This window comes from Salvelinus namaycush, chromosome 13 (assembly GCF_016432855.1).
Source record: "Salvelinus namaycush isolate Seneca chromosome 13, SaNama_1.0, whole genome shotgun sequence".
NCBI classification, from domain to species: domain Eukaryota; kingdom Metazoa; phylum Chordata; class Actinopteri; order Salmoniformes; family Salmonidae; genus Salvelinus; species Salvelinus namaycush.
Window position 1 is genome coordinate 35,656,779 of NC_052319.1, and position 13,563 is coordinate 35,670,341.

Genomic DNA, 13,563 nt, shown 5'->3' on the forward strand with positions numbered 1-13,563 from the left:
CCTATCCTCTCGACGTGTACCAAACTCACTAAAAGTGGCAGTAATAAAGCCTCTCTTAAAAAAGCCAAACCTTGACCAAGAAATTTTATAAAACTATCAGCTTATATCAAATCTCCCATTCCTCTCAACATGTTTTTAAAAAGCTGTTGCTCAGCAACTCACTGCCTTCCTGGAGACAGATAATGTAAACAAAATGCTCCAGTCTGGTTTTAGACCCCATCTTAGAAATGAGACCACACTTGTGAAGGTTGTAAATTACCTTTTAATGGGGTCAGACTGAAGCCCTGCGTCTGCCCTCGTGCTCCTAGACCTTATTGCTGCTTTCGACACCATCGATCACCACATTCTTTTGGAGAGATTGGAAACCATTATTGGTCTACGCAGACAAGTTTTTGCCTGGTTTGGATCTTTTCTGTCAAAGATATCAGTTCATCTCTGTGGATGGTTTGTCGTCTGACAAATGGCCACTATTGATTTCATTATATATGCTACCTCTTGGGGATGTCATTCGGAAACACAATGTCAACTTTCACTGCTATGCAGACGACACACAGCAATACATTTCAATGAAACATGGGGAAGCCCCAAAATGGTCTACCCTGGAAGCCTGTGTTTGAGACATAAGAAAGTTGATGGCGGCAATATTTTTACATAAACTCAGAATAAAACAGAGATGCTAGTTCTAGGTCCCAAGAATCAAAGAGATCTGCTGTTGGATCTGTCAATGAATCTCAATGGTTCTACATTCGGCTCAAATAAAACTGTGAAGGACCTCGGCGTTACTCTGGACCCTGATCTCTCTTTTCACAAACATATTAAAACATTTCAAGAGCAGCCTTTTACCATCTTTGTGACATCTTTGTACAAACTTTTTGTACAAAAATTATGCAGAAAAGCTAATCCATGCTTTTGTCACTTCAAGATTAGATTACTGCAATGCTCTACTCTCCAGCTAGCCGTATAAGGCATTAAATAAACTTCAGCTAGTGCTAAATTAGTTTTTCCTAGCCACTGTGGTTCTACATCTGCATTGCTTGCTCTCTGGAGTTTTAAGGTTGGTTTCTGTGTGAGCACTTTGTGACTACTGCTGATGTAAAAAGGGCTTTATAAATACATTAGATTGATTGATCTACAGTGGAGGATTATTCACCAGTGGTGTGTATTCATGGATCCCAAGGGAAGCTAGGCTTCCACAAATATTTGACAAATAAAAAAAGATAAAATAATACATTTTTGTCTCTCTGTCTTTTCACAATTTTCCGTCAATTCGCAAGCGGCTCAATCTCACAGGTGAAATCATCTGTGCGAGGGAAATAGCTCTACTCTTTCTCAGTATGTGTAGCCCATGTATCTGATGCTGTCTGGACCAAATGAGTATAACATGTTGTCGCCGAAGCATTTGATGGATTGATGCCAGCAAGCATTTGGCCTTCCTTGACAATTTTTAAAATAATTAGCCAATCAGCGCTGAGCTGAGCTCTCCTCTGGGTTGTCCTGGAGAAGCAAACGCCCCCCAAGGGAGGCCAGTTTGGATTTGGCTTTAGACCAATCAAATCACTTCCTAAGCAAAACTTAATTTTCAGAAAAAGGTGACTGTTTCTGGTCTGCTTGTGTTGATGTCCAGAAGTAGCTAGCTTGCTAAATTAACCCTTTCCTAAGCCAATGATGGAGATGGGGATTTGGACTTGTGGTTTTGACTTAATTCTCTGTACAGACCAATGATCATGATGGCGATTCTGATCTAACCATAAATGAATATATTGTTGCACTGGCCATGGAACGATTGAAGTGCAATATGTAGCCCAGATGTATCCTAGTAGGCTCAGGTTAGCTAGCTAGCTAACTTAGCTGGTCATTGTTGCCCATGTGAGGAACGTAGGCTAGCAAGCATTTTAGCTAGGTAGCCTATGTCAACAACTAAAAGTGTACTGTATGACAAAGACATAGACCGTTTTGCCAACATGAAAGAGAGGGGGATGGCGTTCAACATGCTTTGTTTTATTTGCGCGCGCGCGCGCACACACACACACACACACACACACACACACACACACACACACACACACACACACACACACACACACACACACACACACACACACACACACACACACACACACACACACACATCAGTACCATGGACAGCCACATGATATTTAGCAACACTGATTGGACTAAATTGTTTTTGGTATCTTTAAGTTGGTTTTCAGTGTATTAAACTAAGCATATATAGCCTTCTTGAAATGTTGATGTTTAAATGTTTAAGTTGAAATGGTGCTGGAATAGCGTGTTTTTGTACTTTCTGTTAGGAATAGTTTCTATTTGCAAAATACAGCCTAAAACCAGTGATGGAAAAAGTACCCAATTGTCATACTTGAGTAAAAGTAAGGATACCTTAATAGTAAACTACTCAAGTAAAAGTGAAATTCACCCAGTAAAATACTACTTAAGTATCAAAACTAAATGTAATTGCTAAAATATACTTAAGTATCAAAAGTAAAAGTATACATTATTTCAAAGTTCTTATATTAAGCAAACTAGACAGCACCTTAAAACAAACAATAATAATTTTGGATAGCCAGGGACACACTCCAACACACAGACCATTTAAAAACAAAGCAGTGTGTTTAATAGGCTCTCTAAAAGACTAATAGGCTTGCTTACCAAAATCCTCTCAGACCTCCAGTAGGTCAGGGTGTAGGGTTTAGGGGTTGATTTGGGATTGGACCACTAAAACTTCCTTAGGATTCCTCCTCCTGCCAGGACCCCAGCTGCCATGGTTACACCACAGAGACAACCCCACCTGGATAGATTTATCATTGATGAACTAGTGGGGAACACCAATGCTCCACCAATACAAATCAACAACAATGCTCTCTTTAGTCACAAACCCTTGCAAACAAAAAGAAAAGAAAAAGAAAACAGAACAACACTTTAACCATACATTCTCCAGGCCTATTTCTACCTCTGTAATTGTCCTCTGTCACAACAATCCAGACAACGTAGAGTTGGAGGGAGACTATATGGTTCAATAGGACAGCCAGGCAATCATCTTCTCTCCCCTCTACTCTCCTCTTCTCAGAGTCTGTGAGGCTCCATCACTCAGGCTCATGTCCACACAGGAAGAGGGCTTATTAATCATCATAATGTCCTTCCCAACTGCTATAATGAAAATAAAACGCACTCAACAAAGCCCTAGCTATCAACAACACCAGTGCATTTATTGAAGTGATACTCGGCAGTGGAGGCCCCTCTATCACAGACAAGTGCATTCACAATGTATAGCAAATTGGCTCCCTCAAATTACTCTTAAAGGCTGTCTTTATGGAACATACTGCATCTGTTTCACTCACTCACTCACTCACTCACTCACTCACTCACTCACTCACTCACTCACTCACTCACTCACTCACTCACTCACTCACTCACTCACTCTTACACACACACACACACACACACACACACACACACACACACACACACACACACACACACACACACACACACACACACACACACACACACACACACACACACACACACACACACACACACACACACACACACACACACACACACACATTTTCCAGATCTCAGGTCTGACTCTTAGCTCACTAAAAGCCATAGTAGTCTAAACATAATTCCCTATATTCACATACAACACAGAGTATTTCTGTTCGGTGTCGTTAGAACCTACATAGTAACTCAGGGGACCTCCATGTATAGATTTCTTCTATACATGTAGATTTATAGATTTGCTTCTAATCAGGCAAAACTGTGCCAGTCAGGGTCACAATCAGAGTATAAAAGTTAGCATTCTTTTCTATTTCAGTAATATGGGACCAGGGATGTGTGTGTGCAATGTGTTTGATGTGGAGTTTCACCTCCCCAAGATGTGAAAGTTACATAAGAGGTGGCGACGTTGCCAGATTAGGTAGACTATGGCCCTCTGTACCCTCCTATAGCCCCCTGTACCTTCCTAAAGCCTCCTGTACCCTCACTTAGCCTCTTGTACCCTCCTGTACACCCAGTACAACCTGTACCCTATTGTACACACTGTACCCTCCCATAGCTTCCTGTACACCCAGAACCCTCCTATAGCCTCCTGTACCCTCCTGGACTTTCCTGTAACCCCTCTACCCTCCTATAGCCTTCTGTACCCACCTACAGCCCCTGTATCCTCCTGTACCCTCCTATAGCCTGCTGTATCCTCCTATAACATCCCGGACCCTCCTGAAGCCTCCTGTATCCTCCTGTACCGTCCTATAGCCTCCAGTGCCCTCCGAAAGCCTCCTGGACTCTCCTGTAACCCCTCTACCCTCCTATAGCCTTCTGTACCCACCTAGAGCCCCTGTATCCTGCTGTGCCCTCCTGTACCCTCCCATAGCCTTCTGTACCCACATATATCCTCCGGTACCCTCATATAGCCTCATGTACCCTTCTGTAATCTCTCTACCCTCCTATAGCCTTCTGTATTCTCCTGTACCTTCCTATTGCCTCCTGTATCCTCTTATATCCTCCTGGACCCTCCTGTATCCTCCTGTATCCTCCTATAGCCTCCTGTACCCTCCTGTAACCCCTCTTCCCTCCTATAGCCATCTGTACCCTCCTGTATCCGCCTGTACCCCCTATATCCTCCTGTAGCCTTCTGTGCCTTCCTACAGCCTCCTGTATCCTCCTGTATACTCCTATATCCTCCTGTACCCTCATATAGCCTCCTGTACCCACCTGTAGCCTCCTGTACCCTCCTTAAGCCTCCTGCACACTCCTGTAGCTCCTGTACCCTCTTGTAGCGCCTGTACCCTCCTACATCCTCCTGTATCCTCCTGTACCTTCCTGTAACCCCTCTACCTTCCTATAGCCTCCTCTACCCTCTGTATATCCTCCTGTAGCCTTCCATACCCTACTGTACCCTCTGTATATAGCTTCCTGTACCCTCCTATAGCCTCCTGTATGCCCCCCCTCCCCCCCGTGCCCTCTTGTACCCCGCGTGTATACACTACATGGCCAAAGGTATGTGGACACTTGCTCGTCGAACATCTCATTACAAAACCATGGGCATTAATATGGAGTTGGTCCCCCCTTTGCTACTATAACAGCCTCCACTCTTCTGGGAAGGCTTTCCACTAGATGGAACATTGTTGCGAGGACTTGCTTCCATTCAGCCACAAGAGCATTAGTGAGGTCGGGCACTGATGTTGGGTGATCAGGCCTGGCTCACAGTCGGAGTTCCAATTCATCCTTAAGGTGTTCGATGGGGTTGAGGTCAGGGCTCTGTGCAGGCCAGTCAAGTTCTTCCACACCGTTCTTGACAAACCATTTCTCTATGGACCTTGCTTTGTGCACGGGGGCATTGTCATGCTGAAACAGGAAAGGACCTTCCCCAAACTGTTGCCAAAAAGTTGGAAGCACAGAATCGTCTAGAATGTCATTGTATGCTGTAGTGTTAAGATTTCCCTTCACTGGAACTAAGGGGCCTAGCCCACACCATGAAAAACAACCCAAGATCATTATTCCTCCTCCACTAAACTTTACAGTTGGCACTATTTATTGGGGCAGGTAGCGTTCTCCTGGCATCCGCCAAACCCCCGATTCGTTCGTCAGACTGCCAGATGGTGAAGCGTGATTCATCACTCCAGAGAACATGGCATCCAGCCGATGCTTGGCCTTGTGCTTGGGGATCTTAGGCTTGTGGGAGACTGCTCGACCATGAAGCTCCCGACGAACAGTTCTTGTGCTGACGTTGCTTCTAGAGGCAGTTTGGAACTAGGTAGTGAGTGTTACAACCGAGGACAGACACTACACGCTTCAGGACTCGGCGGTCCCATTCTGTGAGCTTGTGTAGCCTACCACTTTGTGGCTGAGCCGTTGTTGCTCCTAGACATTTCCACTTCACAATAACAGCACTTACTGTACACTTGACTGGGGCAGCTCTAGCAGGGCAGAAATTTGACTAACTAACTTGTTGGAAAGGTGGATCCTATGAGGGTGCCATGTTGAAAGTCACTGAGCTCTTCAGTAAGGCCATTCTACTGCCAATGTTTGTCCATTGAGATTGCATGGCTGTGTGCTCGATTTTATATACCTGTCAGAAACGGGTGTGGCTGAAATAGACAAATCCACTCATTTGAAGGGGTGTCCACATTTTCTATATATAGTGCAGCCTCCTGTACCCTCCTGTAACCGCATGTACCCTTCTATAGTCTCCTGTACCCCTCTGTGTAGTTCCTGTACCCTTCTGTACCCTCCTCAACCCTCCTGTATATTCTCCTGTACCCTCCTGCATAGCCTCTTGTACCCCCATGTGTACCCTCCTGTACCATCTTGTACCCCCCTGTATCCCTGTGTAAAGGCTCCTGGACCCTCCTGTAGCCTCAATAACCCTCCTGTAGCCATCTGTATCAATCTATCAGTAGATGTCACAGTGCTATACAGAAACCCATCCATCTCCGGGTGGAGATCAGAAACCTAGAAAGGAACCAGGCTCTGAGAGGTGGACAGTCCTCTTCTGGCTGTGCCAGGTGGAGATTATAGGAGGACTGTGGGGGACTGTGAAGGGACACACTCACAGGCACAGACACACATACACATGATAAGACATGCACTCTACACGCATGTACACATGGATTTTGTATTGCAGATATGTGATAGTAGAGTAGTGGTCTGCAGGAACACACTTAATGTGTTGTGAAAAGTGTTATGAAAGGTAATGTCATGTAAAATTTTAAATTGTATGTAACTGCCTTAATGTTGCTGGACCCCAGGAAGAGTAGCTACAGCCTCAGTCGACCTAATGGGGATCCTTAATATATGTAAAAATACAAACAAACAAGAGTACATGGTCATTAAGGCTAGATCATTCTTCAAGATGTTCAAACGTTCATAGATGACCGACAGGTCAGCACCTCAGGAGTAAATGTCAGTTGGCTTTTCATAGCCGAGCATTCAGAGGTTGAGACAGCAGGAGCGGTAGAGAGAGAGAGAGAGAGATAGGGAGAGAGAGAGGATTGAAACAGCAGGTCCGGGATAGGGTGGCACGTCCGGTGAATAGGTCCGGGTTCCATATCCACAGGCAGAACAGCAGAAACTGGATCAGCATCACAACCAGGTGGACTGGGATGGGACAGCCGGGAGTTGTCAGACCAGGTAGTCCTAAGGCATGTCCTCCGGGAAGGGGGAGAGAGAAAGAGATGTGGGAATTAGAGGGAGTGTACTTAAGATCACAGATAAGACAGGATAAAAACACCAGATAGGACAGACTGACCCTAGCCCCCCGGCACATAAACTATTGCAGCATAGATACTGGGGACTGGGACAGGGGGGGTCGGGGGACACTGTGGCCCCGTCTGACAATACCCCTTGATAGGGCCAACCAGGCAGAATATAACCCCACCCACTTTTCCAAAGCACAGCCCCCATACCACCCGAGTGATATCAACAGACCACCAACTTACTACCCTGAGACAAGGCTGAGTATAGCCCATGAAGATCTCCCCCACCACACGAGCCTGAGGGGGCGCAAGACCAGACAGGAAGATCACGTCAGTGACTCAACTCACTCAAGTTGAGTATTGCAACAAAAGCATGAGAAGATGTGATGCACCCCCCATTAGGGACGGCATGGGGGAGCACTAGCAATAGGTTCAGAGGCAGAGAATCCGAGTGGAGAGAGGGGAGCCGGTCAGGCAGAGACAGCAAGGGTGGTTCGTCACTCCAGTGCCAGACTAAACTCAATCATTGCACCTACTGAAGAGATGAGTCTTCAGTAAAGACTTAAAGGTTGAGACCGAGTCTGTTTCTCACATGGATCGGCATTCCCTTCAATAAAAATGTTGCTCTATAGGAGAAAGAGATTCTAGGAAGAATAAGGAGGCCTGCATCTTGTGTTCACTGTACCTTCTTGCAACCTTCTGTGGCCCCCTGTACAGCCTCCTGCACTTTCCCTACACTCCTGTACCCCCGTAGTGTCCTGTACCGTCCTGTACCCCCCTGTACCCCCCGTACCTTCCTGTACCCTCCTGTACCCCCCTTCACCCTCCTGTACCCCCATGTACCCCCGTACCCTCCTGTAGCCTCCTGTACCCCCCTGTACCCCCCGTACCCTCCTGTACCCCCCTGTACCCCCGTACCCTCCTGTACACCCCTTCACCCTCCTGTACCCCCTTCACCCTCCTATAGCCTCCTGTACCCCCCTGTACCCCCCGTACCCTCCTGTACCCTCCTGTACCCCCGTACCCCCTGTACCCTCCTGTACCCCCCTTCACCCTCCTGTACCCCCTTCACACTGTACTCTTCCGTACCCTTCTGTAACCTCCTGTAGCCTCCTGTAGCCTCCTGTAACCTCCTGTAGCCTACTGCCTCTCTATCCCCCCTGGTTCCATTATTAATGAGAGAGGAAATAGGGCATGAAAGAATCAACTGGGGTTTCAGTGTTCACTGAGTAATATAGCTCGGTGTGCTTAGTTTTGACAGAACGCTTTTTTATTTTGTGGTAGCCTTGAACGCTCCAAATTACAACATTTTGTTAGGAGGTAGCCTTGAACGCTCCAAATTACAACATTTTGTTAGGAAGTAGCCTTGAACGCTCCAAATTACAACATTTTGTTAGGAGGTAGCCTTGAACGCTCCAAATTACAACATTTTGTTAGGAGGTAGCCTTGAACGCTCCAAATTACAACATTTTGTTAGGAGGTAGCCTTGAACGCTCCAAATTACAACATTTTGTTAGGAGGTAGCCTTGAACGCTCCAAATTACAACATTTTGTTAGGAGGTAGCCTTGAAAGCTCCAAATTACAACATTTTGTTAGGAGGTAGCCTTGAACGCTCCAAATTACAACATTTTGTTAGGAGGTAGCCTTGAACGCTCCAAATTACAACATTTTGTTAGGAGGTAGCCTTGAACGCTCCAAATTACAACATTTTGTTAGGAGGTAGCCTTGAAAGCTCCAAATTACAACATTTTGTTAGGAGGTAGCCTTGAACGCTCCAAATTACAACATTTTGTTAGGAGGTAGCCTTGAATGCTCTAGATTACAACGTTTTGGAGGAAAAACAGGAAGGAAAGAGGCATCAAAATAACTTGAATGTCATTATCCCACCCATCAGGCATTTTTCTTGACCATTAGGGTTATATTGCAGTAGAAAGATTATCACAAGCACCAACACTTCTCCTGCAGGGACAACTCCAACATCTCCACAAAACATTTTAAAGGTCAAAAACCCAAAGCAACATTAGAACTAATAACAATCTGAGTGCCTATTCACTCTGTCCTTTCATTAACCACCTAACTGCCTACCCCTATTCTCTCCTCTTCTCTCCTTTTCTCTCCATCCTTTCATTAACCACCTAACTGCCTATCCCTATTCTCTCCTCTTCTCTCTTCTCTCCTTTTCTCTCCATCCTTTCATTAACCACCTAACTGCCTATCCCTATTCTCTCCTCTTCTCTTCTCTCCTTTTCTCTCCATCCTTTCATTAACCACCTAACTGCCTATCCCTATTCTCTCCTCTTCTCTTCTCTCCTTTTCTCTCCATCCTTTCATTAACCACCTAACTGCCTATCCCTATTCTCTCCTCTTCTCTTCTCTCCTTTTCTCTCCATCCTTTCATTAACCACCTAACTGCCTACCCCTATTCTCTCCTCTTCTCTCCTCTTCTCTCTTCTTCTCTCTGTCCTTTCATTAACCGCCTAACTACCTACCTCTCTTCTCTCCATCCCCACTCTCTAACCCCGCGCTCAATACATCTCTCCATTGCGCAGGAATCTCATTCATCAATGTCAATACCAGGAGGATATTAGACAGCCCACAACAGAGAGTGTGAGTGTATTATCTTCTCTGCCCTCTTCAGTTCATCAGAGAGTGTCGTGGAAAATCATTTCAAATACAACGCTTATCAGAACTTGTAAATTCAAACATGCTCTTTATTACAACTGTACAGCCAACTGGCATGTCCCCGCGGAACACACCCCGCGGAACACACCCTTTCTCAGAACTCCAGCTACTCTATTTATACACACATAGTATTGTCCGTCCCCTATGAAGTCATTCACCACCATCTGCTTTCAATTTGTTTATAATAGTGGCCGGACCCTCTATCCCAGTGTGTCCAATTACCTCTAGGCGCCACTCTGTCTGACATGTATGTTTGTAATGGAAAGGTCAGACCATATGTCTAGTGTCCAATTGCTTTTAGGCGCCACTTAGGCGCCACTCTGTCTGACATGTATGTTTGTAATGGAAAGGTCAGACCATATGTCTAGTGTGTCCAACTGTTTCAAGTGCCCATGTGTCTGATCAGTCCGTCAGCACAATGGAGAAAACAAGAGGGCCAGAATGTCCCCTAGTATATCTCCATTACCACAGTCTCATGATCAACGTGAACATGTGGCTCGCTACTTTAATGTTCAGCTGTCTTATGTTACTACTACAATCCCCCCTCTGGGGCTATTAAGCCACATAAATGATACAAATAAGACTTTGGGATAGTAAATGAAAAGACCTATGATAAACAAGAAAATACAAAAAATAAAAACAAAGTGAAGCATATAAACCAACTAGACCAAACATCTCCAATATTCATAAGAGTAAAAGATCCAATCAGAAACATTAAAGAAAACCTAACTAGACCAAACAGTTCAACAACATCCTCCCTTGCAGACACCTACCAACCTTTGTGAAATGATTAAAGACATGGTCCATAGACACTTGTAACCAGAATACCCTCTGTGACCTAACATGTGTTTGTAAAATGATCCTAATTTTAGAAAGCAAAACTAATTGAAAGGAAAAGAAAATATATATATGTTCATCGATATATATCAAAAAAGTCAAAGAAACATACAAAGAACCCAAAGCATCAGGCCAAATAAAAATGCTAAAACCCCATTATCTAGGAGCACAGTCCTCATCCTTACAAATAAGACAATCTCCTCTTTAACACTTGGCACAGAAAAAAGGTTCTGGGTGATGGTTATGACCATCCTCATGAATTTTTGTACATCACTTGCAATAGTGACGCAAAAGACACTTTTTGTGGACATGTATAAGTAAACATATATCTGAACTGGGTAATTGAACATATACATAGAAATCATCCTTACGAAAATCGTGACACGCATGACCAACCCCCCAACCACTTCATAGAGACAGTTAGGGTTACCCGGTACAGGATCAATCACCACAGGAGGGTCATCTCTCCTTACAGACATCTATTTAACTGTTGTCTGAACCACAATTGACTTTACCAGGGGTATAACACAACAAAATGCAATACCCAAAGCCAACAACCCTCCTCCCAACATGATGGTCATCCTAGCAAACATGGCTCCCCACTTTCTTAACGCTAGATCCAACCAAACTCATACATGAGAGTCTAAACATTTTCATTACATTTACATCAGCATTAGCCTTTACTTCTGCTCGTAATCCTTTGAGTTTGGCCATAGCAATATTGTGAATAAAGGTGCAACAGTCATCCCCAAACATGACACAAACTCCACCCTTCTCCACTAAGAGCCAATTAAGTATAGTTAATGAATCCCTGTTGATTATAACATATATAATTAATCCATTCTAAGTTCATATTTGGTGTTATCCACAAAAATATAGATTCAAATCCTGATTTAACCTCATCTCTGGCCTTGAAATCCCTAGGTAGACCTCTAAGCAGTCCAATTGCATTAAGGTATACCTCAGGATCCTTATCATAAGCCATTTTAACTCTAGGTTTAACATAGTCATCATGGAGTGATTCAATAATAGTAACCTATTTAATTGCTCTAACTAAGGCACAAGGACCAATCCATCCATCAGGCAATACATTCAACAGTTAGTTTTTTTTTTCCACACATCCAGAAACTATCAGCAATACCTCTGTCTTGATTTTTCAACATAGTAAGAGATGGCGCAACCTGAGTTATGTAACTACACAACCCTTTTCTATTCATAATCAATCCTTTATCATTACTTTTACGAACTCCCGCATTCTCTAGCACCCAAATAGTATCACATTCTACAGTGGTGTTTCCTACATCAATTCCTTCAGTGTGGTGTCTGTAAAAACATTCATATTTTCCTTCAATCACGGTACCTCTGTCTAATTGAGGTACAGTTAATTCAGTCCTAATGTTATAGGCATCACAATCATTGTCTCCCAACATGGTCTTATTCAACATAGTTTTACCCCTAGTGCTTACCCAGAGCAATCCTATATTCTATGTCACACAAGGGAATAGAATACTTTCTATTGGTACAATGGTCCTTTTTCCAACTTACACAGTTTTTAAATGATGACAGTTCAGAAACTATTAAAAGATCAGACAAATGTGATTTTCTACACAAAATACAATTGTCCATTCTGTGTTTGTTTGTCATATACTTAGCCCATTTGGACCACTCGTTCTTCACTACTTCTTCTCGTGTGCTGTCCTTGAGTGGTTCTAATATATCTAATTCTGTCGCTTTTTCAATGTTCTTATCTTGAGGTAGATCATTAGAGTTTATCAGAAAGTTCCAAATGTCAGTAAAAAACTCTCCTGACTCTGATGTCTCAGGTTGCTTTGTGGGTACAGTGATCTGCTTGGTAAGGGAGGTCGATGTCATCTCAGTGGTAGCTACTGTGGTCGTCACAGCAGCCGCCACCCTTGTTGTTGTCACAGGTTCTTCCTGTTCAGGTGCAGGGGTAGGATCAATCTTAATGACCATGGTGCTACTCCCTTCGGTCACTGTTGTTCTTGTTATTTCAACTATTAATTCTTCACCTTCAACTGGTTCAATCTGATTCATGATGAGCACCCTCTCGTCTTTTTCTTTGATTAATGTCAGGTCACATCCTTTCGGATCCCAAACGACTTGTCCCTTTGTTTGGTGATGTGTCCATCCACAGAGTGCCATCTCCGGTAAGGGTTTGATCCTTATGATTGAGATAGACTTCAGTTCTCCAGCTTCTGTTATAAGTTGAGGTGGAACAGAGATTCAAACCTTGTCAGTCTTTTTGGATTGTTCGGCTGATTCCTTTCTACTCTTCCAGCTTCCACCATACATCTTGATTGTGCATTAGTCTGTTGGTTCTATACTAGAATTCACTGTTACTTCTGTTATGTCAATGTCATTATTCTTTTGTTGTTCTAACTTCAATTGTCTGTAAAGGAGACCATTCAAAAGTTTGAAAGTCAATTGTGGGGAAATCCCCATGTTCTTCAGCTTGCGGGACTTTTCCTCCTCTTTCTTCACCTGAGGCTCCCTCCTCAGGCCGGACTTAACTTCCATCTGGAAGGTTTCAATTTTTAGGGAAAAGATGTTCTCATTCTGTGCCTTGTGAGGCCTCTCCTCCTCTTCTGGGTGCATTAGTCGGTGCACCTGTCACATTTTGGCTTTCACTTGAGTTGCTGTTTTCTTGGCTCCTCCCTGGTGTCTCAATCGTTTCCGCTGCTCCTGCTCCCTCCAGGCTCCCTCCTGGTGAATCAGCATCCTCTGTGTCCTCATCTCTATGTGGTTGTATCCTTCTCTCTGTTGGGACTCAGCTGCAGTGGTTCAGATGGTACCACGTCTGGCTTCTTTTCA

The 13,563-nt window shown here is 44.1% G+C and overlaps 1 protein-coding gene across 1 annotated transcript in view; it reads left to right on the forward strand.

The window, feature by feature from the left end:
* LOC120058111 (proline-rich extensin-like protein EPR1) overlaps window positions 1–8,320 on the forward strand; it is a 45,457-nt gene extending 37,137 nt beyond the window's left edge. The window contains exon 3 of the mRNA XM_039006587.1: window positions 7,929–8,320. Within this exon, the coding sequence (XP_038862515.1) occupies window positions 7,929–8,320 (392 nt within the window). The remainder of the gene's footprint in view (window positions 1–7,928) is intronic.
* Window positions 8,321–13,563: the final 5,243 nt, after the last annotated feature.